Source organism: Lepidochelys olivacea, assembly GCF_965140295.1.
Source record: "Lepidochelys olivacea isolate rLepOli2 genome assembly, chromosome: 2".
NCBI lineage: Eukaryota > Metazoa > Chordata > Testudines > Cheloniidae > Lepidochelys > Lepidochelys olivacea.
The window spans coordinates 44,288,551-44,315,887 of record NC_140412.1 but is presented as its reverse complement, the minus strand read 5'-3'; the positions used below and the strand labels follow the sequence as shown (position 1 = coordinate 44,315,887).

Below are 27,337 nucleotides of genomic sequence, written 5' to 3'. Positions count from 1 at the left end.
AGCCCTGCGGCACTGAGCATGTGTCAGGCTGTGCTGGTCTTACAATGGCAGTTCCCAGAAGGACCCAGGCACTGTAGATTGATAGCAAAGCATGTTGGGAAGAGAGGTTAATAAAGTTCACTTGCCTTCCTCAATACAGACTCAAAAAGGAACAGATCCTATTCTCTGGCAGCAAACTTCTGCCAGGGCTAAGTATGGGCCGAGAGCTGCAATAGAGTTCTCAGCAGAGAGTGAGCCCATGAAGGAGCTTGGGAAGGGCTGAGCTGAAGAAACCTGTTGAAGGATTGGGGAGAATGCCTAAGAGACAGGCCATCAAGCATGGGAAGTAGCCCTGAGGGACAAGTAAAGCAGAAACCTCTGAGGCTCGAGATGCTAGCAAATTTAGTGTTTCGGGCCTCAGTGTTGGAGCCCCTGGTAGGGAGAGGGCACAGGCTGTTCTGTGCCTTAATAGTGCCACATAGAAGTGGTTTTGCTGAGACCCCTGCAACCAAGTGCAAAGGATTGTTTGTAGACCACTAGTTGCAAGAAGGGTGAACCCTTGTTGAGGGGAGGAGGTTGAGGTCTCACAGACCTTGAAGACAGGGCTGTGGCCCAGGGAGGATGAAAGACTTTGTGAGGTCCCTGCACTGAAGGATTAAGATATGGAATGGTGGTGTTCTCTTGTGGACTTTTCCTTACCTTAGAACAAGCAGACGTTTTAATTTGTCCTGAAGGCCAAACTATCCACAGCTGGGAGGGAAGCTTTGCAGAGAGCAAGGTAAATTACTCAAAGGAGGTGAGGAAACTGAGACAGCGGCTGCATCTCTATAGGATGAGGTAAGAGCTCTGTGACAGAGCACAAGAAATGTAGAATCAGGCTCATAGTGTCAAACTCAATAATACAGTATAATGTCTTCTGGCTGGGGTGAATACAGGTGAACCACAGAGCGTATTTACCTTCCTACAGAAAAGTGAGGTGTCCTAAATGGGAGACAGTCTGACTGAGTGAAACTAAAACAGAAGTTAAAACAAAATGGAACTTTTGCATATTTTCTCTTGAGATAGAACCACATTGGTATATACAAATACAGTGGTGGTCTTTAGTTCCTAATAATTTATTTTATTTATAAAAATATAAATACACTCATCCCTAACACTGCACCCTCTCATGTAATTTAGTGTCACAGTTATCAAACACAATGGACTGTTCTTCCCATCATAAAATACACTTCAGCAGATGAAATAACCCCCACAGCAAACAACCAAAGCTCTCCAACCTTCAGCAGCTGGACAATGTGATGTGGTGAGACATGGCTGAAGGCCAAAAGCAACGTTTTTATTGGCAGTACTCTAGGAAAACATATTTTAATGCAATGCTATCAGAGTAATGTTCCTTTCCTTCCAGATCTGTACATTATACAAACTTGACCAAAAAATTGCTACGTAAACACCCACCCTCCCACATCCCTTACCTCCCTTTCAAAAGAACATAGCCTTTCAAATTTGGGACATAAGTGCATAATTTGTAAGTTTTTATTCCCTGCTCAAAAAAACAAACAACCCTTCATTAGCGTACCACCAAATAATGCATCAATATAAGTCTGTTTTTTAAACCAATTGTATTTTCTTCCCAGAATGAGACCTATGGGCCAAATGGAGTTCATTGAAATCTAAGATATATCTCGCAGGCGTAGACATCTTCAATGCATAGGTACACTACACAGATATGATAAGTCCCAGAATGCAATTACCCCATCATGATATAATCAGGCATGAATTAAGTACAGCCCACTGGCTCCTGGCAAGTTACTATTTCAGGTCTCTTTTATGGAAAGTTTTGTGTTAAACCCTGCCAGCAGCGTTGGTTTTCTATCCTTGTTTCATGGACAGGCAATAAATCCCTTGGGAGAACATATAATTACTATCTAATGTGCACAGAGCCAGAAGTTATTTGCAATATTATAATACAGTAGCACATCAACCAATTTGTACAGTCTTTAAACATCTTTCTTTTTTGTTCTTCTTGGAACACTAAAGGAGGACAATGGTGCTTACACAAACAATATAGACTATCCCAGTGGATACACGCAATAAAGGGAAAATTAAAATACCTACTATTTCACTAGCCTAGGTTGCTTAACTTATTGGTGAGTCACAGTAATTCTTTTTGTCCTAAATTTACAAGAATAATGTAATAATACAAGCAGGTGTGGTCCAAGTCAGAATATCTCCAGGCATAGCTAGCTTTGGGTAGCAGTTAAATTTATTGTCAAGGGATCCCTCCCACTTTGTGGGAGAGCCCTAAATTTAGTGTAGGACTTCATTTAATTACACACTCTCTGCACATTGATTGACACTCTGTTAACTTGTTGTTGAAAAGAGAATTGTAGGAAAATGAAAACTTTCTCTAAGAATATAGAGCAGTCAGTATTTACTAATAGTTTCCACACTAACAGGACTATAAGTCTTTCTGGGATCACAGCTTTTTGGTACCAGCACACGTTAACTCCTGGCAAGGGCTGATATTTTTATTAATGGCTGCCACTGTACACTGTATATAGATTTTATAACTGAATCTTAATATCTAATAAAAGTGGGGAACAGGGGGACCCTGCATATACATGTTTGTGTCAAGAGTTTCTGAAAATACATTTATGGGAGGTCTGAGTTACAAAAGTCATTTGTTCCCCTAATAAAATAAACAATGATTATGTTAATGTTTTCAGTTCAGATGGCTTAGCTGCATTTCTTTTAAGTCCTTTATTTTTCTTGTATTCCAGTCTGAGAAATACGCCTCCTACAATAAAACCTGAAAGAGAAGAAAAATCATGGCCTAATAAAGGAAATTTTAAAACATTCTTAAAGTATTTCAGCAAGGGATTAATCTTCATTAATATACAACTATTCACAATACTTTCCCATCCCTAATTGGAACTAAATGGATTTTAGGGATATAGGAATTACCAAACTGGACCAGACTTCTGGTTCAGTTGCTTCTCTCTGATGTGGGAGGTTTCTTCCTTAATCCCCTTCAGTTAGAGGTTATTTTATGGCCTGAGGCATGAGGGGTTTTATCCCTTATCATTTTTCTTATCCTATCCAGTATAACTGTAGATGTTCTCATTATCAATATAAATGTTCAGTCTCTTTCTAAAATTGTACTAAGCCCTTGGGCTCAATGATATTTTGTGGCAATTATTGCACCGTGTAAAATTTTTTCCTTTTTACCAGTCTTAAATTTATTGTTTTTATTTTCAGTGAATGTCCCCTTCTTCTTCTCTTCTGAGAAAGCATATGAGTGGCTGAGTTATCCTCTGTATACCATTTATTACTCTGTACGTCTTTACTATGTCCCCTCTTATTAGTCTCCACTCTGCTCTGAACAGTCCTAATCTTTTCAATCTCTCTACACATGAAAGTCTTTCCAGATCTCTTATCCTTTTCATTGCCCAGCTCTGAACCCCCCGCTAAATCTGTCTGAGTGGCTATGGTTCTTGCTCCTGATTCAAAGGGGAAAAAGTCCTTTATATGTGTGAAAGTGAAGCTGTATGTTTGGCACAGTAGTTTATTTTTAAAATCATGAGTCGTATACAGGTTTTTTTACAACTTACTTTCACTGGCCTCTTTAAAGTAGGCTAGCATAGAGCTGGACAAAATGTCTTCACTGAGTTTTCTGGCAAACCAACAGCGAATAGAAATTTCAAGTAAGGCAGTGATGTGGGATCAAGTCCTTAGTACTAGGAGTCATGTTTTGCTATTCCTGTTAATCTAATTTTCCTGTGGTACGTTTTGTCTCTAGTTCATATTAAATGAGAGGTTGGATGAAGGTATTCCAGGGAAATCGTGATTTCAGAGGTTTGAACATAGATCTGATGTAAAGGCTTTCTCTGGCAACCACAAACTCTGATCCTGGCTTTTTCCATTCTCTTAGCTTTCTTTGAATCACACTATATCCCCTTTCCCTCTTCCATCTTCTAAGGACCAAATTATAGTCATAGGTAGTTTTTCTTCTTCCAGAGGCTTGTGAATTACACACCAAGTATCATCACAAAATCTTGGTTTCCCTTTCCTAGTTGCAGGGCAGAAAACTTGTTTTCTGGTGGCCATTCTTTTTTCCTGTGTAACTGAGGTAATTGAAAGCTGACATAACTTCTTTTTATATCATCTTCTAAGTTTGATCCCTTCGGATATGATGTCTACATTTTATTTAATTTCAGCTTTTTGATATTTTCACTGTCTCTAAATCAGAGTCACAGTCTGCTGACTGTAGCTATGCCATCCAAAAATCACAGACTGTGCTCTGAATTCTTTTGTTTATTTACTTACTGGGCAGGATTGGTGGGGGGAGAGGGGAGAGGAAGAGACTGGATCTCATTAGTCTGTCATCCCTACTCCTTTTGTGCTTAAGCTTATTAAAAGAATACTCAAAAGCATTCTGTCTTGTTTTGGGGGGAAAGGTATGCATCTGTTTGCCTTCATTCCATCAGCTCATGCCTAGCTGAATAAGATCCTGTGCAATACAATCTAACTTTACAATCATGCTTGTTGGCACCATAAATGTTGGTGTCCCACAGGAGTTAAAACAATGAATAATGTTAAACTGAAAAGTTAAAGTAATCATGTCTCTAAGAAATATCACCTACCGATGGATATCAATACTCCAAGAAGAATACCAACTGCCATGCCTGTGCTTGGCATCCCAGAATGGTTTTCTACTTCTATAAAACATCTCTTCTCATCTGTACACCGGCAAACGTTTACTACAGTCAAAGACAAATGTCATAAGATTAGTGGAATCGTTTATCAGCCCGACAGAACTGTCCATGAATATTGCCGTTTTCTGTAAACCAGCCCCATAAGTGCTGTGTGTGTAACATACCTTGAAGATTCAGGTTTCCTTCCCGGGGTGGTTTTCCGTTGTCGTTAATTGTTAATGGAATGCTATAATTTTTCTCCTCTAGATTAGTGTGCTTTGGGGAAAGGTAAGCGTGGGTGCCTGTCAACATGGAACAGGACATACACATCAGGACAATGACAGGTTTCAGAGCAGCGGCACTGCTATGGGTACCCGAATGGACCCACAGTATGCCAACATTTTTATGGCTGATTTAGAACAACGCTTCCTCAGCTCTCGTCCCCTAAAGCCCCTACTCTACTTGCGCTATATTGATGACATCTTCATCATCTGGACCCATGGAAAAGAAGCCCTTGAGGAATTCCACCATGATTTCAACAATTTCCATCCCACCATCAACCGTAGCCTGGTCCAGTCCACACAAGAGATCCACTTCCTGGACACTACAGTGCTAATAAACAATGGTCACATAAACACCACCCTATACCGGAAACCTACTGACCGCTATTCCTACCTGCATGCCTCCAGCTTTCACCCTGACCACACCACACGATCCATCGTCTACAGCCAAGCTCTGCGATACAACCGCATTTGCTCCAACCCCTCAGACAGAGACAAACACCTACAAGATCTCTATCAAGCTTTCTTACAACTACAATACCCACCTGCGGAAGTGAAGAAACAGATTGATAGAGCCAGAAGAGTTCCCAGAAGTCACCTATTACAGGACAGGCCTAACAAAGAAAATAACAGAACGCCACTAGCCATCACCTTCAGCCCCCAACCAAAACCCCTCCAACGCATTATTAAGGATCTACAACCTATCCTGAAGGATGACCCAACACTCTCACAAATCTTGGGAGACAGGCCAGTCCTTGCCTACAGACAGCCCCGCAACCTGAAGCAAATACTCACCAACAACCACATACCACACAACAGAACCACTAGCCCAGGAACCTATCCTTGCAACAAAGCCCGTTGCCAACTGTGCCCACATATCTATTCAGGGGACACCATCACAGGGCCTAATAACATCAGCCACACTATCAGAGGCTTGTTCACCTGCACATCCACCACTGGACAGTCTCTACGTAAAAGAATAAATGGACACAAATCAGATGTCAAGAATTATAACATTCATAAACCAGTCGGAGAACACTTCAATCTCTCTGGTCACGCAATCACCGACATGAAGGTCACTATCTTACAACAAAAAAACTTCAAATCCAGACTCCAGCGAGAAACTGCTGAATTGGAATTCATTTGCAAATTGGATACTATTAATTTAGGCTTAAATAGAGACTGGGAGTGGCTAAGTCAATATGCAAGGTAGCCTATTTCCCCTTGCTTTTTCCTACACCTCCCCCCCCAGACATTTTGGTTAAACTTGGATTTAAACTTGGAGAGTGGTCAGTTTGGATGAGCTATTGCCAGCAGGAGAGTGAGTTTATGTGTGTGTGTGTGTGTTCCCCCCGGGGTGGGGGGGGGGGTGAGAAAGCCTGGATCTGTGCTGGAAATGACCCACCTTGATTATCATGCACATTGTAGGGAGAGTGGTCACTTTGGATAAGCTATTACCAGCAGGAGAATGAGTTTGTGTGTGTATGGGGCTGGGGGGGTGAGAAAACCTGGATTTGTGCTGGAAATGGCTCACCTTGATTATCATGCACATTGTAGGGAGAGTGGTCACTTTTGATAAGCTATTACCAGCAGGTGAGTGAGTTTGTGTGTGGGGTTTTTTGGAGGGGGGTGAGGGAGTGAGAGAACCTGGATTTCTGCTGGAAATGACCCACCTTGATTATCATACACATTGTGAAGTGATGTGGGGGGGGGCGGAGGGTGAGAAAACCTGGATTTGTGCTGGAAATGGCCCAACTTGATGATCATTTTAGATTAGCTATTACCATCAGGACAGTGGGGTGGGAGGGGGTATTGTTTCATGGTCTCTGTGTGTATATAATGTCTACTGCAGTTTCCACGGTATGCATCCGATGAAGTGAGCTGTAGCTTACGAAAGCTCATGCTCAAATAAATTGGTTAGTCTCTAAGGTGCCACAAGTACTCCTTTTCTTTTATCAGGACAATGAGGGACTGTAAAACGTGCTCAGTTTCACTAAACACCACCTCCCCCTGCAGATGCCCTACTGCCCAGGTCTTTCTTTTTCCTTTTTTTTTTTTAAGATCTAGTGGTTCCCCAATCCATTCAAGCTGCAGTAAAGGGGCTCCAGGGAAGATGCAAGGGCCCCCCAGGGAATAACTCCAGGTGCAGACAGCCTTTGTGTCTGGCACTTAGCTGCCTCCATCGGCTCTCTGCCACCTCTGCAGGGACCCCAGGCACGGGGGATATTCTAGGACAGGACAGGGGTGGGGCAGAAGCCGGGTATGGACAGGCTGGAGGGAGGAGAGGTGGATGTATGAGAAGGAATCAGATGCTCATGGAATTCTTACATGTAGTCTATTCTGCCCCCTGCAAAACCACATAGGGACTTTTATGATCATCTCATCTGATCTCCTGCAATCCATAGACTCTCACCCAGTGCCTTCTGCATCTTAACTTCTACAATACACCACTTCTTATATTCAGAAGGAATTCCACACTCGTGCAATCATTTCAGAATATCTAAACCAACCATCCTCGCATTACACCCCATGATAATCTAACATGGCAGGCTTTCCTAAAAAGTGTCCCCAAGGTCACCTAGCAGGACAGGCCACTCCTCTGATGTATGCAAACTAAGCCAGTATAGTGGGGAAGCCTTCACAAAACATTCTAGCTACAATACATACCGTAAATCTGTAGTCAGATTTTGCACATTGCCACATCCAACATCAAAATATTAAAATGCAATGTCCTGGGAAAAGTATCTAATGCACAGTTTACTCTAGCTGCTCTGTTTCTGTATCAAAAATGGTTTTATACTGTTTATATTGAAGTAGATTCCCACAGCACTTTGAGTCACATGTGTTTCTTCTCTCTTCTTGTGAGAAAAATCCCAGTTTGCTAGCACACTAAATAAAAGCATCATCTCTTACAAATGGGTTTTATCAATGAAAAATAAAGCCAAATACAACAATCTAAAGTGTTGCAATAATCATGTACTCAAATATATATTACTTTCTCAACACACCTAAATATTTCAATGTACAATATATAACACAGAAAGGTCAGAATGAAACAGGAATCCAACCATTTCTTAAATATACACAATAAATGCATGTACATGCTACATTTTCAATATGATTGAAAAACTTACCATCTATTCTAGAAATTTCCCAGTCACTCTTTATATTTTCACCGCCTCCAAGAGAAAAATTGAATTCTGGAGGATACAGTTGTTGATCATCATCGGTGGCCTGGATCTCTGCTCTTGCTCCTCCATGGAGCGGATGGCAGAAGAATAGATGATTACCCTTTGTTAGCCGGGGAGGATTATCGTTCACATCTTTTATGAATAGCATGAAGACTGCTGTGGAGCTCTGAGATTTTTTATCTGTAGAATTTAAAACAGTGCAAAATTATACTTCAGGTCGTGGACTTCAAATTCACAGTCGCTTGGGGCTGGGTTGTTGCTTTTGCAGCTGCAGTGGCCTTGAAGAGAGTGGGTGTGGTGGTGCAACATGAGAGAGGCAGGTGCCAGAGCTACTCCGTCTGTAGAATACAGAGGCAATGAGTCTCTGGAGGGACTGAGCGGGTGTAGTCAGTCAGAAGTGGCAACTAGTGTCACTTTTTTTAAAGTGCTGGGGAGGGGGGATCACACACACCCCTACACTTTTTAAAAAGTAACACTAGCTGCCACTTCTGACTGACTAGTGCTGGCTTCTGAGTGCTAACTGGTGAAAGAGGAGATATATTAAGCCACCATATCCAGCAAGCCCTCTTTGGAGCAGGGAACTCCAGCCTTTTATGTTAAGTGAACACAAGCCCCAGCCTTTTGGCTATTCCCTGCGTGAGCAGGCAAAAGGCAAGATGTGGTTGCCTTTCTTTGCACATCCCAGCAACAGCAGCCCCAATCTAGTTCTTCATCTAAGACCTTCTCTTTCCCCAGTAATGTCAACTGTTCTTTTGATATGTCAAAAACAATGGACAGTATTAAATGTTAAGTAATTGTTGTTGTGTTCAAGTTAGTTAGGGAAACCTGGGTTTATGCCTTAAAAGACAGATTTCAACCCAAATACATCCCAGTCTTGTTAGCCATCCTTGTTAGCAGTGTAGGTGGCAAAATTAAATCCCCTGCCGGTATAAACAAAAGAAATACTATTTTTCAGTTCACCTCATACAAGTACTGTAGTGCAATCTCTTTATCATGAAAGTGAAACTTACAAATGTAGAATTATTATTTTCCACATAACTGCACTCAAAAACAAAACAATGCAAAACTTTAGAGCCTACAAGTCCACTCAGTCCTACTTCTTGTTCAGCCAATTGCTAAGACAGATAAGTTTGTTTACATTAATGGGAGATAAAACTGCCTGCTACTTATTTACAATGTCATCTGAAAGTCAGAATAGGCATTTGCATGACACTGTTGTAGTCGGTGTTGCAAGGTATTGTCACAAAGCTCTGTCCTTGCCTCCGTGGGCCCGTGTTTCCTGGCGGATTTTGCTAGCCTCAGAGGCTCACTGTGACTCTGCACGTAACCCTTCTCTCTCTAGAGACAAGGGTCACAGTCTACTGAGCCATTTTCATCATAAGCCAGCGAGGGAGGTGAGGAGAAGCTATCCTTCCTTGCATAGTCTCTGTTGTTTCCCAGTCTCAGTGATTAATCAGGGGGAAAAGGTTGGGGGGGGGAGCCCAGGCCCACCCACTAATCTGGGCTCCAGCCCAGGGACCCTAATAGTATCAGCTATGGTAGCTGACCTTTTAGAAACATGACATGTACAATTCCCTGGGCTACTTCCCCCACAGCAGCCCTCACTTCTTCAAGCTCCACTTCACCCTTACCTCAGGGCCTCCTTCCTTGTGCCTGATATGGTGTGTACTACTCAGCCTCTCCAACAGCGCAACTTCCTCCCACAGCTCCTGACATGCACACCCACCTGACTAACTGGGAGGCTTTTAACTAGTTTCAGGCAGCCCCTGATTGGCTTCAGGTGTCCCAATCAACCTAGCCTTCTCCCTGCCTTCTGGAAAGTTCTTAATTGGCCCCAGGTGTCTTAATTGACCTGGAGCAGCTGCCATTTCACTTATCCTGGTACCAGGGATTTGTTTAGCCTGGAGCTAATATATCTATCTCCCACTACTTTTCTATAGCCATCTGGCCTTGCTCCTTCACAGTATTTACGAGACAGATATGCCAAACATTCACATGCCCTTACATGCTTCAACTTGTATCTTGCACTATTTTTTATATCTTTTTTACAGTGCAAATATTTATAATCAAAATAGTAATATAAAGTGAGCACTTAACACTTTGTATTCTGTGTTGTAATTGAAATTATTAGTTAAATTGGATAAGATGGGCATCAATAGGAAAATTGAAAGGTGGATAGGGAATTGGTTAAAGGGGAGACTACAACGGGTTCTACTGAAAGGTGAACTGTCAAGTTGGAGGGAGGTTACCAGTGGAGTTCCTCAAGGATCAGTTTTGGGACCAATCTTATTTAATCTTTTTATTACTGACCTGGGCACAAAAAGTGGGAGTGTGCTAATAAAGTTTGCAGATGATACAAAGCTGGGAGGTATTGCTAATTTAGAGAAGGACAGGGATACCCTACAGGAGGATCTGGATGACCTTGTAAACTGGAGTAATAGGAATAGGATGAAATTTAATAGTGAGAAGTGTAAGGTCATGCATTTAGGGATTAATAACAAGAATTTTAGTTATAAGCTAGGGACGCATCAACTAGAAGTAACGGAGGAGGAAAAGGACCTTGGAGTATTGGTTGATCATAGGTTGACTATGAGCTGCCAATGTGATATGGCTGTGAAAAAAGCTAATGTCGTCTTGGGATGCATCAGGAGAGGTATTTCCAGTAGGGATAAGGAGGTTTTAGTACCGTTATATAAGGCACTGGTGAGACCTCACCTGGAATACTGTGTGCAGTTCTGGTCTCCCATGTTTAAGAAGGATGAATTCAAACTGGAACAGGTACAGAGAAGGGCTACTAGGATGATCCGAGGAATGGAAAATTTGTCTTATGAAAGGAGACTCAGGGAGCTTGGCTTGTTTAGCCTAACTAAAAGAAGGTTGAGGGGAGATATGATTGCTCTCTATAAATATATCAGAGGGATAAATACCAGAGAGGGAGAGGAATTATTTAAACTCAATACCAATGTGGACACAAGAACAAATGGATATAAACTGGCCACTAGGAAATTTAGATTAGAAATTAGACGAAGGTTTCTAACCATCAGAGGAGTGAAGTTTTGGAATAGCCTTCCGAGGGAAGTAGTGGGGGCAGAAGATCTATCTTGCTTTAAGATTAAACTCGATAAGTTTATGGAGGAGATGGTATGATGGGATAACATGGTTTTGGTAATTAAATATTCATGGTAAATAGGCCCAATGGCCTGTGATGGGTTTTTAGATGGGGTAAGATCCAAGTTACCCGGGAAAGAATTTTCTGTAGTATCTGGCTGATGAATCTTGCCCATATGCTCAGGGTTTAGCTGATCGCCATATTTGGGGTCGGGAAGGAATTTTCCTCCAGGGCAGATTGGAAGGCCCTGGAGGTTTTTCGCCTTCCTCTGTAGCATGGGGCACGGGTCACTTGCTGGAGGATTCTCTGCTCCTTGAGGTCTTCAAACTACAATTTGGGGACTTCAATAGCACAGATATAGGTGTGAGGTCTTTTTTAGGTGTGGTGGGTGAAATTCTGTGGCCTGCGTTGTGCAGGAGGTCGGACTAGATGATCATAATGGTCCCTTCTGACCTAAATATCTATGAATCTATGAATCTATGAAATCAATATATTTGAAAATGTAGTAAAACTAAAATATTTCTAATAAATTTAAAATTGGTATTCTATTGTAGTTTAACAGTGTGATTAAAACTGCAATTAATTGCAACTTTTTTATCTCACGATTAATTGAGATTATTTTTAAATCATTTGACAGCCCTAATCCATATTATCAATAATCTGAAGTTTCATTTTACAGAAAGTAATTCCTAAACGAATATATCCTCCCAAGCATAAACAGCAAGATGCAGCAAAAATAATTTAATAGTGCAGCTTCTATAGCTGTATCAAACAAAGTCAAGGTCTTGCTGTTAGCTGTGTATGTAACCTTGGAAAACAAACATAGTGGTTTCATTGCTTACTTTCTTCTGTTGCAGTGACTTGTACTTTGTATTCATGTTCTACTTCTCGATCCAAAGGAGCATGAGTATATATCGCTCCAGAAAATGTATCAATCCGCAGCCAGTTTCTCTTGTTGCTTTCCAACGTGTATCTTCACAAAGCATAAATATAGATGTGTATATATATATATATATATATATATATGTATATATATTCTGTACCAAGCCATAATAATTTTTATAGAGCAAATGTCTCTTCATTGGTTAAACATTAAATTATCTGTACTGGTTTAAAAACTGTCGGTAAATAGCTTGATTAGTAGAGTATCTAAAGGACAAGGATAGAATTCCTTGGAAAAGTTGATAGTCCTTCCACCAAAAAAGAGGGAGACAACTCAAGAGATGCCCTGGGGTCTGCCCTTCAGACAGGGTTAAAAGCAAATGAAAAAAATATGAGACTAGATGATCAGAGAGGTCCTACTACCATAATCTAAAAGCTGTGCCCTGTGTAAAATGCAGTTATAATAACTCTATAATTGTCATTTTTTTAGCGTTCCCAAATAATTGTCTTTTAAATTTTGATTTTAAATGACTCTAGATCCTTAATTTGCAAAGAATCTTTAAAATGTGACCTGAATAGAAACTCAGTTTAAACGGAGTGTAAACAGTGTTGTTTGACAATTGACTGAGTGTGCAGACAGCTAGCTCAGAGATACCCTGTGAACTGCTCCTATTAATCTCAATAGGATTTTAACTCTGAAGACGAATGATGATTGAAATATCAACATTTAATTCTTTCACGACTGATTGAGTTAACAAAAGCATCTCGTTAATGTGCTTATCCATCGCTTTTTGACATAGTGGCAGATACTGGAGTAAGATGAAGTAGGGTAACTGGTTGTTGACTGGGTTGCTAGGGAAGGGAATAAGGAAATCTCACACCATGCAGACAGGATCAATAAAGCTTAGAGGTATGTAACTCACTGTTGAATATCACTGCCTTGGTTTAAGGATCTACCACTTACTGGGGACACTCACAACATCAGTTCCAGGGACAATGACCCCATGACAAACAGCCACAGTGGAAGCCATCTGAACCCATTCCATGACACTTGCACCATTTAGAAGACAAGCAAGTAAAGAGGCCTTAACCTTAATGGTCAGCAACAGGAAGTATACTGCCTTTTAGTATAGGATAAAGACAAAAATATATTCTATCTATATATTCTACCGGGGGAGGAGAGAGGATTTGTATGAGGCACAGTGACAGAAGAAAAGTGTAGATAAACTAGACAAGGCTGGTGAGAGAGACAAGCTTTCGAGCTTACACAAAGCTCTTCTTCAGATCTGAGAGACCTTCTAAGATCTCTGTGTAAGCTTGAAAGGGTGTCTTTCCCACCCACAGAAAATATTGCCTCCCACACCTTAACTCTCTAGTATCCTGGGACAGACACGGCTACAACACTACTGTCTGTGGTGAGACATGTATTACAGTCACAGGTTTGATCATCAGGCTTCAGTGTTTATAAGTGATTGTTAGTGCATGGCAGAGAGCCACAAGTTGTGACCCTGAGTGTTTCCCCTTCGTGCCAATTTATGAGGGGCAGAGAGGTTGTCAGCCCATCTTTAAATGCTGTCCTGTAGGTGTCACCATTGGCATTCTCACTGAGACAAACCATGTTAATGGAATCAGTGTAAAACATAGATCATTCATATGGGTGGTGCTGGGGAGACCTGAGGTCAGATTCATCATTCATGTAACTCCATTAGCTTGCTTGGTGTTTTCCTCAAAACTAGTTAATGTTATTTTTTATTTTTCCGCAAAACCTCAGTATGAATTATGCAGGAGTAGGGGCAGAAAATTTTTTGTATCCTAAACAGAGGCTTAGACTCTGAGAATTGAACTAAAGAAGACTGATTTGAAAAAAAAAAATCTAATGTATTATTGAAATCCTGCTTTAGATGTGTTAACTCTTTGTTTAGTTTGTAGGTGTGTTCTGCTGCATAAAAAGCCCTAACAATTTACTGGAAAGAAAAAAAATCATTATCCTCTTGCTTATTCTTAGTCTCCATCTAGGAATATTTTATACACAACTCATTCATTATTAAACCTACTTGAAACACAAATCAAGGCAAAAGGGATTGTTTTCAAGTCAACAGTGTCTTTCTCTGGAGATTTACTTTGGCCTATTTTTCATTATTAATCTCATAAACCATGAGCTCCATTGGAATTATTCTTGCTATAATACAGGAACATACAAAAGGCTTTACCCTAGAGTTTGCTGCAGAGAAGATCATGTACTGCAACAGGAACACACCCAACTGTTTCCATTGTGTTATCTTCCACAATAAAATGTAAACTATACATACATTGAAAAAATTATTGCATTTCCTTGTATTCTGTGTTTGAATGTGTCCTCTTCCTGGCACAGATATTCTATTGCTCTCAACCACAGCATTTCAATCTAGAAGCTCACTGGTTTAGGACTAGATTAACAACTGATGTGAGAATCCCAGTCAATGCTAAAAACTACAAATAAATAGAAGGCAGGGTGTTTTTGTTTGGTTGTGGGGATTTTTGGATTTTGTTTTACCTTATCCGGTCCCCCTCAGGATCATTGGCCGTCACGTTCATCACCAAAGTACCTACAGGAACATCTTCAAATATATCTACTATATAAGTATTCTTGGAGAAAACTGGCACTTCATTCACATCCGCCACAACAACTCTGAAATAGGCAGTGGAGCTTGAATTATACTGTACTCCTTTCACCAAAGGTTCTGGATTTACGGCCTTGACTGTCAGGTTGTACACTGAAGACATTTCAAAATCAAGGATCTGGAGAAATGGGGAGAGATTGCAATAAACAATCATTTCACTGTTCTCTTCAGTAAGAGATTGAGGAATCTCTTGTGTATGCCTATAATCTCCAGATCATTTGAAGATTTCCATCCCTGGGGGAATTGGAAGCACAAGGGTGGGTATTCTCAATGCTGAAGATAAACTAAGAAGTTAAAAGTAAGGCTTTCAGATAATCTATTGATTCTCCCCTAATGTGAAGCCAACAGACACAATGGTACCATCTCCCCTGCTTTGGAGACAGAGTATATCTTAGGTAACAAAGGGATAGGGCAGACTCATCATGTAGGAGGACAACAGCACAGCACTAGAAAGAATTATTTCAAAACGAATAGATCTTGGGAGTATCCCTCAGCAAGTAACATTTCCAATTAATTTCCAATTCTATTTATAGAAATAATATTTATTGTTACATACAAGAAGACTCTGGCTCATGATTGGTTGAAAACACAGTTATGCAATTAGTTAATATGTTTCTAATGGTTACATCCTTGGAAAGCAATAATACTGAGGTCTAGAACAATGTCAAGAAAACTGAACATGTGAATGACTGCACCCAAAATGGCTGCAGGTGAGGTAATGAAAACTATATTTTACCCATTAGATGATGAATAATTATTTGTTTGTTTTTGGCTCTCTCTAACTAGAACTGCCTTTGAGAAGGTTAATTTCAAAGGAAAAGCACCTCTGTTTTTTAAACTTATGGTCATAATACAGAGTTTTCCTGGTATTTCTAATTATATATTCACTGACTTCTTGTTTCAGTGAGTATCATGATTTGTTATCTATCAAGGTAAATATTGACTTTGGCTTTATATCCGTCAGTGTTCACTTTAACAGAAAAAAACTCTACATTTGTCCTGATCCTGAGACACGCTGAGCACCTGCAACTCCCATTGTAAAAGTCAAGTATGGGTTGGAAATGCTCCCCAGCTCTAAGATTCCATCCTGGAACAGATATCTTTTACTTAGTATTGTATTACAAACAAATATCTGTGAGACACTGTAATGTTTACTGGCTTAGTTTTCCAGTGACCCATTCATGATATTGCACAACATGTAATACAGTGTTTGCATGAAGAACAAAGATCTACCCTCCAACATGCATCATCATATCTTGTGATATATTCTAAAGAAACAAAAGAGTTGCAATAAGGCTCACTCTTATGTTCAATGTGTCAATATAACTCCACTGACATCAAAGCAAGTTCCACATAAGGAACAAGTGACCCTTGTGTGAATATTTTAATTTATTGACTAGAATGAGTAATTTATTTAACTCTGATGTTCTTGTAAAGATTAAAATATAATTTTGAGTCTGTATGGAGTTTGCCTCAATTGAAGAGACATGGGTAACAGGTACAACATTTGGTGTAAGAGTGATAAAAGACATTCATATTTTGAAGGGCAAAGAAAATGTCTCTTTGTGGGTAACTTGTCTGGAAATCAAAACCCTTTGCTGTGTAGCACTCTACAAATTATTACCAGCTTTGCTATATTGTATGTGGCATAGGGCTGGGATACACTTAACAGTTAAAACACACTTTCTGCTATGCTACAGCCATTTTGTAAAGAGTTATAGATATTCTTCTGGCTTCAGTTACCAATTTTTGTTATATGTTGGGCTTCCTCCTCATTTTTTTCATTTTTCTTAGGATGCAGGTAATTTAATTATTGCTACTGTACTGGCAACTTCCTTCCAGTTCAATATTCAAAGCTTTAGCTCACCACCTTACAATGGGGCACCAATGAGACACACATTTTAAGCTGTGTTTTCTGGAGATCCATAATCCATCAGCAGGCAGTTAAAAAAAAAGATTACTGGAAGTTGTTTAAGAACAAAAAATAAGGCTTAAAGAAAAAATTTATTTGTACTACTGTAATTTAGGAATTAAAGAGATCCCCTTACCTTGTTAATCTTGACAAATCCCCTATTTGTTTGGGGGTCTGTCTCTATAATGAAATTTTTATTTTGGTCTCCCTCTTCAATTTGGTAAATGATTTGAGAGCTCCCAGTGAATGGTTCATCAGCATCTGTAGCTTGAATTTCTAGTATTACTTCTCCTACTGGAGTATCTTCAAGAATAGTCCAATTACCGTACTAAAGAGAAACATGAGACATCAGGAACCATTCAAGGAAATGGCCTTCAGTGCTACAACTTAGTGAAGCATAATCATTAATGAGTTCAACCACACAAGAAAGAAGAGAATTATTTTCTCTATTTACAGATGAGGCATAAAGAGATTGAGGCTAAGATCCTCAAAGATATTTCAATACCTAACTCCCATTTAAATCAATGAGAGTCAGGTGCCTAAAAATGAGAGTTGGTTCCTAAATGTCTTTGAGGATCTGGCCCAAGGTCACACAGAAAAATTATGGCAGAACCAGGAATTCCACCCAGTGTCCCGAGTCCCAGTCCAGTTCCAAAAAGACCATCCATCCTTCTAGTTTTGATAAACATCTGAATGATAAACTCAAAAAGCTGAGTTATGTCAATCAACTGGCTAGAGTGCCCCATTCAATTGGCAAAGATGGGTAGTGGTTGCTATACCAGCCTAAGGTAAGTACTTTATAGTCAGTTAACCATCAGGGATTTCACCCTCAATCGTTCTTTAATTAAAAGTGACTATTTGAAATTTCTAGGCCCTTGTACAAACCTCACACAAAAGATACATTGGACATATGTCAAAAATAAACCTCCTGAACTGCCAACATGCTCCTTAAAGATTTTTTTCCTTAACACTTGAATTAATTTACAAAAATAAATAATACTTCTCATGCCAGCAGTGGTTAGATTGATTTTTTTAATTTATAAACTTTTTTAATCCTTTAAATATATCATAATTATAACTATGTATTTGTATGGTTCATATTGCTATTATTTAGTTCAGGAAAGAAATTGCAGAATATTATTTAATTGAAATGAAATATCTGTAAAATTAAGTCAAGGAGCTACAAAGGTGTAATTGATGTCATAATCTGGCTTTTGGCATGTTTCCTCCAACTATTTAATCTGCCCCAAAGAGCTTGTTACAATTTTTTTTCAATAGTTCTTTTATTAAAAACCTTACATCCTTGCAGTCTAGAAACTGAAGGGATGATGCCAAGTTAAAATATATATATTTACATACATTATTTCTGTATTACTAGTAACATTTTAGTTTATTAGAACTGAGCAAACTTCCTAAATCTAATCCATTCTTCACCATTCATGCTCTTTGTTTGTCTTTGCACTTTCCCTTTGCAGAAAGAAAATAGACTGGTCAGTTTCACTTGTGATTACAGGTAATTTCACTTTCTGGTGCATACGCACTAGCACTGTTTTTGCAATGGTATTGGGGGAAATCTTAAATCCAATACATTTTTTACATTAAGCCATTTTAATCCATTTCATTTCCACTCTCCCCCTCCCCCACTTTATAAAACCTACATTTCAGGCCTGAATTCCCAATATTGTCCCTTTAAATGAACAGTACACATTTTAACTTATTTTCATACTCAAGAATGAACTCTTAGATTTGTGTTGTAAGTCTGTTTACCGCAGCTATTTAGATCTTGTAGACAGGCCTTGCTGCAGAGGCATAATGTTATCTCTGCTGCTCACTAGCAACCTTAACCAATGACCATTGTAGTTAATGGAAAGACGCCCACTGACTTCAGCAGGCATTAGATCTGGCCATAGCTTCAGTAAAAGTTTGTCTTGTAACATCAGAAACAATATTGTGAGGAATACTCACGTCTGATTTTTCAAAGATGGGAATCTGATCATTCATGTCAATGACGTTTATTTTCACATCACACAATGTTGTGAACACTGTACAAAACAGAACAAAGCAATATCACAAGCAACCTTTCTGCAGAAAACCTGAGGTTTTTTTTCAAGTGTTCACAGTGTGACAGGCATTGTACAAGCGTACAACATGGCAATACAACATAGCAATCGAAGCAAAATCCTACTGCTGTCAGAAAGACTGGCCACAAGATATTGGGCGTCACAATTAGTTTATACTTCGAGGGGGGTTCCCTCAGTTCTCCTTGCCTCTTCCTAGTTCTCTCAACATTTCCACCATTCTTTCCCCTAATTCTTTTCCTAAATTTACTTTCACCCCACCCCTGATCAGGAGCAGGAAGATAATGAATTTTCTGTGTTCTTCATAACATGGAGATTGCAAGGAGACTCTTCCCTCCCCCATCCAGAGATACCAGTCTTTTTTTTCCCTATGGTGGGTCATCAGAGAACATTCTGAACTTTGCTTATAGCTGGACCTAAACTAGGTATAATTAGCAGAATGCCAATCAGTGAACTCAGACAGCAGCAGACCTCACAGCCTTGTTTTAAATCCAGGAATGTGCCACAAATGGCGGCGGGGAGGGGGGGGGTGGAGCCCTTAGTATTTGGTTTTTCTGGATCCAAAAAGTCTGCTCTGGTTGACTGTAAATTGTTCAGACACAGTCAGATCCCAGTATTTTCATTGTGTATGTCTTAAACCAGGACTCAGGGAATATCCTAAACAAAATAGTTTAGATGTAATTCGAAATGAGCTTCCAAAACCAACTTCCAAGCCTTTTGAAGTTCTCCTATCATTTGTTTAAACCATGCTGTTTCATTAACGAAGGGGAAATGTAATCCTGCTTACTCTATGTGCTTCTATCTCCCATGGAGGTCAATGTAAATTTTGTAAGTTTTGCTTGGCTAAGAACTGCAGGATGAAGCCCTTAGTCTTTAATGGGAAAAAGTACATACTTTCTATTCAGTTAACCATCAGGGATTTCTGAGCTCTTGGATAATGAGCTTGCAAACCCTTTTTGAAGATGAACTTTTGTTCTGAATATTTGTATAAACCATCTGGACTCTCTGGCTAGCTGCACTGAACTCACTGAAGTTTCTTCAGTGAGACATTAATCCTTTCCAATAAAACCAGTGGAAACATCACAAATCATGCAATCCCTTCAGAGATTCCCATGCAGTAGAAAACCTCTTACTGGAGAATTCTAGTGAACCCTCTGCCCTAGTGCTTGCTGAATTTAATTATCACATTATGAGTCATTTCTCTGTGCATCTTTAAAACAATTAAGTAAAATTCAGTAAGAAGAGCAGCGCTCAATACTGCTGCTTCCTGTAAATGCCCTGTCTGGGAATCCCTAAATCGCTTAACATGAACATCTTGGATACTGAACACTGAAACAGGAAGGCTGACGAATGAAATTATTTCAGCATGTGATGGGCTGTTTGTACTGACCTTTATCGGTCACCTCCACCGTTACAGAATAATTCGAAACTTTCTGCTTGTTTAATGAAGACCTAGAGAGCTGGAAAGTCCCAGCTTCTTGTTGGATAATAAAGAGGTTATCTAAAGGGATTTTGGGGTTCTGCTCCACAATACGGAACTGCAGGCGAGAATTAAGAGTGTTTTCTTTATCCATGTCTGTAGCATACAGAGTTCCAATATTGCTCCCTAGAGTCAAGGAAAGAATGAAGTCAGTTAGATAACACATCTATCAATATATCCTACTTTTTCACTGAATCAAATACTATGGACGATGCCGCTAGTATGAATATAACAGATACTGTAAAAATGCCAATTGCCTGGAAAATACTGTTTGCAATGTTGTTGTAGCCGTGTCGGTCCCAGGATATTACAGAGACAAGGTGTGAGTGTGGTGGGCTTCACTCACCACAAGGGGCCCCTCCTTGTGGCACCTCCTTGTGGATTAGCTCCACTCAGGTCTGATGCCCTCTTCCTTGCATCGTGGCCCCCCCTCTCCAGGACTCAGGGTGCTACTTCTTTGTGAATCAGCCCCTCCAGCTAAGTCACTATACGCCTCCCCTTCTGGGGTAACAAAGTCTCTCCAGACCATCTTGTGCAGTTGGCATCTCTGCCACTCCTGTACCACTTCCCAGTGGCTGGTAGAAGAACCCAAGCCTGCTCTCTACACTGGGTTCCATCCCAGGGACCCTACAACAAACAGCCCAGGTCTGCATAGTCCTACCCCTTGCAGCTGTTTCCCTGAGCTTCTTCTTAATTAGCCCTCACAGGCTTTCTTTCCCCACAACTCCTCTGGGATTTACCCTTCTGCTAGGGCTAGAAACCCAGGGCTTATTCTTCCTCCTGGGTTTTCACGTCTCCTCCTCTCTGCTCCCAGAGAGTGACTGCAGGCCCTCTCCCTGCAGCCTCCTTCTGCTGCAAACTTTCTGGCTTTATAATCCACCCTATTCCAGACCAGCTGGGTTTCTTGTTGAGTTAGGCCTGGCTGTCCCTCCAGGTGCAGCCAGGTACCCTGGCCCCTCAGGTCCACATTAAACATTTTCGGGCATGTGTGGGGTAGGCACCCCATCACAGTGACGTAATAGCTTTTATTGGACCAGTTTCTGTTGGTGAAAGAGACAAGCTTTCAAGCTACTCAGAGCTCCTCTTCAGGTCTTGAAAAGGTACTCGGAGTGTCACGGGTAAATACAAGGTGGAACAGATTGTTCCCTAACCCGCAATAACAACAGATGCAAAACCTGCAGACATATCTCCACTGCTACGGTGATCAGTATCCCCCACAACTCACCTTTTAAGATGCATGAGTCCCACACATACCTATCACAGCATATGGTGTACTCATCCAGTGCACTAAATATCCCAATTACAACTAGTAGGAAAACCAGACACTTGCTACATTCTCAGATGACAGGTTTCACACAGAAAAATGATAAAAGACAAAAATACCATATCACCCATGGGCAAACACTTTTCACAAAACAATCGCTCATCTGACCTCTCAGTCCTCATCCTCAAAGGAAATCTGCACAACACTTTCAAAAGATGAGGCTGGGAACTTAAATTCATAACTTTGCTAGACACTAAAAACCATGGTCTTGATAAAGATATGGGATTTATAGTTTATTACAACAATCTGTAATCCACAAACCCCCCCTTTTTTCTCCGATGACTGCAGAGGTGTTAAGTGGCCACTTCACCTTGAATGGTCTCTTACAATGTGTGTTAACCACTTATGCTAAACAATCTGTTCCACCTTGTATTGAACTGTGATACTCTGAGTACCTTCCCCAAACCTGAAGAAGAGCTCTGTTTCCTTCAAAAGCTTGTGTCCTTCACCAACAGAAGTTGGTTCAATAAAAGATATTACCTGACCCACCTTTTCTCTGGAAAATACTGTAAAGAAACACAATAGCTTTATATTAAAGCTATGCATTAGCTCAATCAACAGTTATGGGTTGATGCAGGAATTACTAGGTGCAATTCTATCATCTGTGTTGTGCAAGAGGTCAGAGTAGATTACCATAATGGGGCGTTTTTGCCTTAAAATCTCTGAACAAGTAATGTAGCGACTTAGGGACAGATTTCACTAATGTTGGTGTAAATCAGAAGTAACTCCATTTAAATTAATGGAATTACACCAATGTAGCATCCATATAAGGAACAGGAGAATCAAAGCATTTATCCAGTGAGAGCAAACCATATTTTTTATCTTAAAAAAGGAAAGCAAATTCTATTGTACATTTTAGCATTGTGATTGTCGGAGAGCACAATATTGTATTTTAAATGACATTTCTGTTTTACACATTGAGGATTTGATTTTGCAACTCTCATTCACCTTGACTAGCTTAGTTGCACAAACAATCCAATTGTAGTCAGTGGGACACTTTGAATGAATAAGCACTATTCAAAGTGAATAAATGTGACAGAATTGGGCCCTGAAATTGTTAATTCTAGTTTCACCAAATGGAAACAATGTTCAGACAGTGAGAATGATTTATATAATAGTTACTTTAATGATGTCTTACCTAATTCTTCATTCTCCTGAACTTCAAATATAGTCAAAGCATTCTGGCACACAGGAGGATTATCATTAATGTCTTCAACCTGAACGAAGATTGGCAAAGGCCGGCCCAGTTCCTCTCCTCCTTCTTCTTTTGCAGTTGCAAAGAATGAATACTACAATGATAATATTGCAATTAGGACTAATAAACGCAAGAACTATAATAGCTTCCATTTAAAGGGATTGCAATGAAAACCTTGCTACCAAAGGAAAGCTCTTTCTGTAGGTCTTAATAACATTTTCTTCTATTTTAATACTAATTACTTATAGGCTGTTATATGGTACCTATTACCATGTTATCTGAATGCCTCACCATTCATCACTGCATTTATTCTCCCAACACCCAGGAGAGGCAGGAAAACATTGTTCTCTCCATTTCACAGATGAGTGACTCAGATACAGATAGGTGAAGTGCACAAGAAGTCTGTGCAAGAGCTGAAACAGAATCTATGGGTGACATCCTGGCATCAATGAAGTCAATGGCAAAACTCCCATTGATTTCAAAGAGTGGTTTGGGATTTCACCCTATATCTCCATCTAGTCCCAGGCCAGTGTTGGTTACAACCACAAGACTATCCTTCCTCTCTGTGGCCACAATTTAGTAAGGAATTTAAGAATGTGCCTAACTTTAAGAAAAGGAGTACTTGTGGCACCACAAGTACTCCTTTTCTTTTTGCGAATACAGACTAACACGGCTGTTACTCTGAAACCTAACTTTAAGCATATGATTAGTCATAGAATCATAGACTCATAGAATATCAGGGTTGGAACGGACGTCAGGAGGTCATCTAGTCCAACCCCTTGCTCAAAGCAGGACCAATCCCCAACTAAATCATCCCAGCCAGGGCTTTGTCAAGCCTGACCTTAAAAACCTCTAAGGAAGGAGATTCCAGCACCTCCCTAGGTAACGCATTCCAGTGTTTCACCACCCTCCTAGTGAAAAAGTTTTTCCTAATATCCAACCTAAACCTCCCCCAATGCAACTTGAGACCATTACTCCTTGTTCTGTCATCTGCTACCACTGAGAACAGTCTAGAGCCATCCTCTTTGGAACCCCCTTTCAGGTAGTTGAAAACAGCTATTAAATCCCCGCTCAGTCTTCTCTTCTGCAGACTAAATAATCCCAGTTCCCTCAGCCTCTCCTCATAAATCATGTGCTCCAGGCCCCTAATCATTTTTGTTGACCTCTGCTGGATGCTTTCCAATTTTTCCACATCCTTCTTGTAGTGTGGGACCCCAAACTGGACACGGTACTCCAGATGAGGCCTCACCAATGCCGAATAGAGGGGAATGATCACGTCCTTCAGTCTGCTGGCAATGCTCCTACTGAAACAGCCCAAAATGCCGTTAACCTTCTTGGCAACAAGGGCACACTGTTGACTTATATCCAGCTTCTCATCCACTGTAACCCCTAGAACTGCTGCCTAGCCACTCGGTCCCTAGTCTGTAGCAGTACATGGGATTCTTCCATCCTAAGTGCAGGACTCTGCACTTGTTCTTGTTGAACCTCATCAGATTTCTTGCACTGAAGTGTTTAAAGTTAGGCACCTGCTTATGTTCCTTGCAGAATTAGGGCGTATATCTGTATTCTCTCCTAGAAATACTTATTCTACCTTCAGAGAGAAGTAGGCAATTGATCACAGTTTTATTCATTAAATCTCTTTTTCATGCCCCTCCTGATGATGCATTGCTGTGAGGTCAGCAAATTCCCAGGCAAATGCTGACTGTACAGTTAGAGAAAACAAACTGAGAAACACTATGGAAAGTACCGTTTTTAAAATTAAACACGAAACACAAAATGGTGAGGGAGATCAAATCCCTTTAGATATGCCGACTGGTCACTATGTAGTATTTTAGCAATTCTTTCAACACCACAAGAAGGGAGATTTGTAGCTGGAAAGCTTATAAATTATACGATGTATTTATAGGCCCAATAAAAAGCATGGCATTATTTTCCTTGTCCAGCAATTTTTTTTCATAATGAGAATACATTTAATACCAAAGTAGACTCACTTTAATTACACGCTGATCTAATGTCAGCATCACGGACTATTCCTGGGGCTAAGTTAAAATGCAGCTCTTGAATTTTGTGTTTATTCAAGATGACAGGCTGGCCTGAGCCAGAGTATGTCTACACTGACATTAAATACCCATGGCTGGCTTGTGCCAACTGACTCAGGCTCACGAGGCTCGGGCTAAGGAACCCCACTCTCACTCTCACTCCTCCTCTTCCAGCCCCAGCTCCTCCCCTTCCCCTCCAGTGCCTTCCGCCCTGTCAAGGTTCCTTCCCCACTCTGAACTCTAGGGTACAGATGTGGGTACCTGCGTGAAAGACCCCCGGAGTTTATTCTTACCAACTTAGGTTTAAAACTTCCCCAAGGTACAAACTTTGCCTTGTCCTTGAACCCTATGCTGCCACCACCGAGCGTGTTAAACAAAGAACAGGGAAAGAGCTCACTTCCCCCAAAATATCCCCCCAAGCCGTACAGCCCCTTTCCCAGAGAATGCTTGATAAAAATCCTCACCAATTTGTACAGGTGAACACAGACCCAAACCCTTGGATCTTAAGAACAATGAAAAATCAATCAGGTTCTTAAAAGAAGAATTTTAATTAAAGAAAAGATAAAAGAATCACCTCTGTAAAATCAGGCTGGTAAATACCTTACAGGGTAATCAGATTCAAAACATAGAGAATCCCTCTAGGCAAAACCTTAAGTTACAAAAAGACACAAAAACAGGAATACACATTCCATCCAGCACAGCGTATTTTACCAGCCATTAAACAAAAGGAAATCTAACGCATTTCTAGCTAGATTACTTACTAACTTTACAGAAGTTCTGAGTCTGCATTCCTGATCTGTTCCTGGCAAAAGCATCACACAGACAGACAAACCCCTTTTTTCCCCCACCTCCCGATTTGAAAGTATCTTATCTCCTCATTGGTCATTTTGGTCAGGTGCCAGCGAGGTTACCTTTACAGGAGAAAGGGTTTTTCCTCTGGCCAGGAGGGATTTTATAGCACTGTATACAGAAAGCTGGTTACTCTTCCCTTTATTTTTATGACACGCCTGCCACTGAACAAGCTGATTGGCAGTGAGCAGGAGGCGCTTGGAGGGAGAGGGAGGAGCTGATCAGCGGGGCCCACTGAACAGCTGATCAGCAGGTAGCTGGTGGGTGCTGAGCACCTCTATTTTTTTTCCAGGGGTGCTCCAGCCCCAGAGCACCCACAGAGTCAGCGCCTATGGTTCCAGTCCACCAGCACAAAACAGTCATAAGGCTGGTGGATACAGCTATCTCATGATTCCCCCAGCATGGGGGAAACCCCAGGTGGTGTCAGGCCAGCATAGCAGCTCCTGTGCCCAACCCCCTTGCCCACTCTTCCCTCTTGTGTAGGACCTAGGGGCCGAGACAAGGGAGCTTGGCCAAAGGGCTGCTGCACTCTAGGGAACCCCAGCAGCTAGACAGACCTCTTAAAGCCACTGACAACTGGCACAATTTGGAGCAGCCCTGGGACTACAATTGCTGTTCAAACGTAAAGTGTTCTTTGTATGAACACTTGCTTTCAATTAGTGAAGCACATGCGTGTGTGCGCTGTTAAATCTTAGTCCTAGCTGATGTTAGCTACACAGAGTATACATGACTAATTTCTTTCCTCTTTGTGGAAAGAATGTGTAGGAATGTATCTGAAAAGAGAGAGCATCTGATAACATCTATTGTTGGGGGAACTCTTCGTTATCTACAGTAAGTTCATTTGTTTTGCCTATTGTGAAGAGATGCCTCCCCACCCTACCTCGTGGAGAAGAAAGGCAGGAAGACTTGACAGAGCTAAAAATTCTGCCACAGTCCGCCACTCGATCAGGTACTATAACACTGTCTCTGTACATAGCACATGTTCTGTCCAATTCAGGGTAGGCTGTGAAAACTGCAATAACTACAGAACTCATGTTGCTTTAGAAAGAAATATTATAAAGTGCTGAATTAATGGCTGTTGGGTGGATGAATGTAGTGTGGTGTGATGGGCATGCCTGCTATTAAATTGCCTGGGAGTCCATGTCTATCAAGTCACTCAAATTCATCCAGAAACCACATCAAATTAAATCTCTTTCTCCTCCCTCTCCCACCACTAACTCGCCTACATTTACACGCTCAACCACTATTGAGTCTCAGACTTTGGGCTACTGTATCTGTCAGGTTTCTCATGTTTACTTACCAATTCCTTTTCTTCCCTATCCAAGGGTTCGGTCACATAAATAGTCCCATTCTGATCAATTGTAAATGGGAACCTGGACAGCCTCTCCTTTTCCAAAAGTCCATATTTTGCACCTGGCTCATTCCAGTGCACCTAAAATTCCCAAAATGAGTTAAGACAAAGGATTAAAAGTGTGCACTGAGCTGTAACTGGATGAAATGTTTGGAATGAAAAGGAAAAGACAAATTTCCTGTTTTGCACATTACTTAATTTTAGGTCATCTAACCATTTGGCAGGCCTTGGAACTGGGACTCAGAGGCCCAGATGATGGTCCCAGCTCTGCCACTGGTCTACTGAATGACCTTGATCAAGTCACTCTCTTTGC

General features: G+C 40.7%; 1 protein-coding gene across 1 annotated transcript in view; it reads right to left on the bottom strand.

Annotated features, from left to right (window-relative positions):
* Nucleotides 1-2,640: 2,640 nt before the first annotated feature.
* Nucleotides 2,641-27,337, bottom strand: part of CDH17 (cadherin 17) — a 42,760-nt gene continuing 18,063 nt past the window's right edge. The window contains exons 8-18 of the mRNA XM_084618928.1: nucleotides 26,974-27,105; nucleotides 22,729-22,879; nucleotides 20,177-20,392; nucleotides 18,674-18,750; nucleotides 16,845-17,036; nucleotides 14,670-14,914; nucleotides 12,097-12,227; nucleotides 8,089-8,325; nucleotides 4,859-4,975; nucleotides 4,623-4,739; nucleotides 2,641-2,788 (exon numbers count right to left, since the gene is read on the bottom strand). Of these exons, the coding sequence (XP_084475054.1) occupies nucleotides 2,688-2,788; nucleotides 4,623-4,739; nucleotides 4,859-4,975; nucleotides 8,089-8,325; nucleotides 12,097-12,227; nucleotides 14,670-14,914; nucleotides 16,845-17,036; nucleotides 18,674-18,750; nucleotides 20,177-20,392; nucleotides 22,729-22,879; nucleotides 26,974-27,105 (1,716 nt within the window). The 3' untranslated portion in view covers nucleotides 2,641-2,687. The remainder of the gene's footprint in view (nucleotides 2,789-4,622; nucleotides 4,740-4,858; nucleotides 4,976-8,088; nucleotides 8,326-12,096; nucleotides 12,228-14,669; nucleotides 14,915-16,844; nucleotides 17,037-18,673; nucleotides 18,751-20,176; nucleotides 20,393-22,728; nucleotides 22,880-26,973; nucleotides 27,106-27,337) is intronic.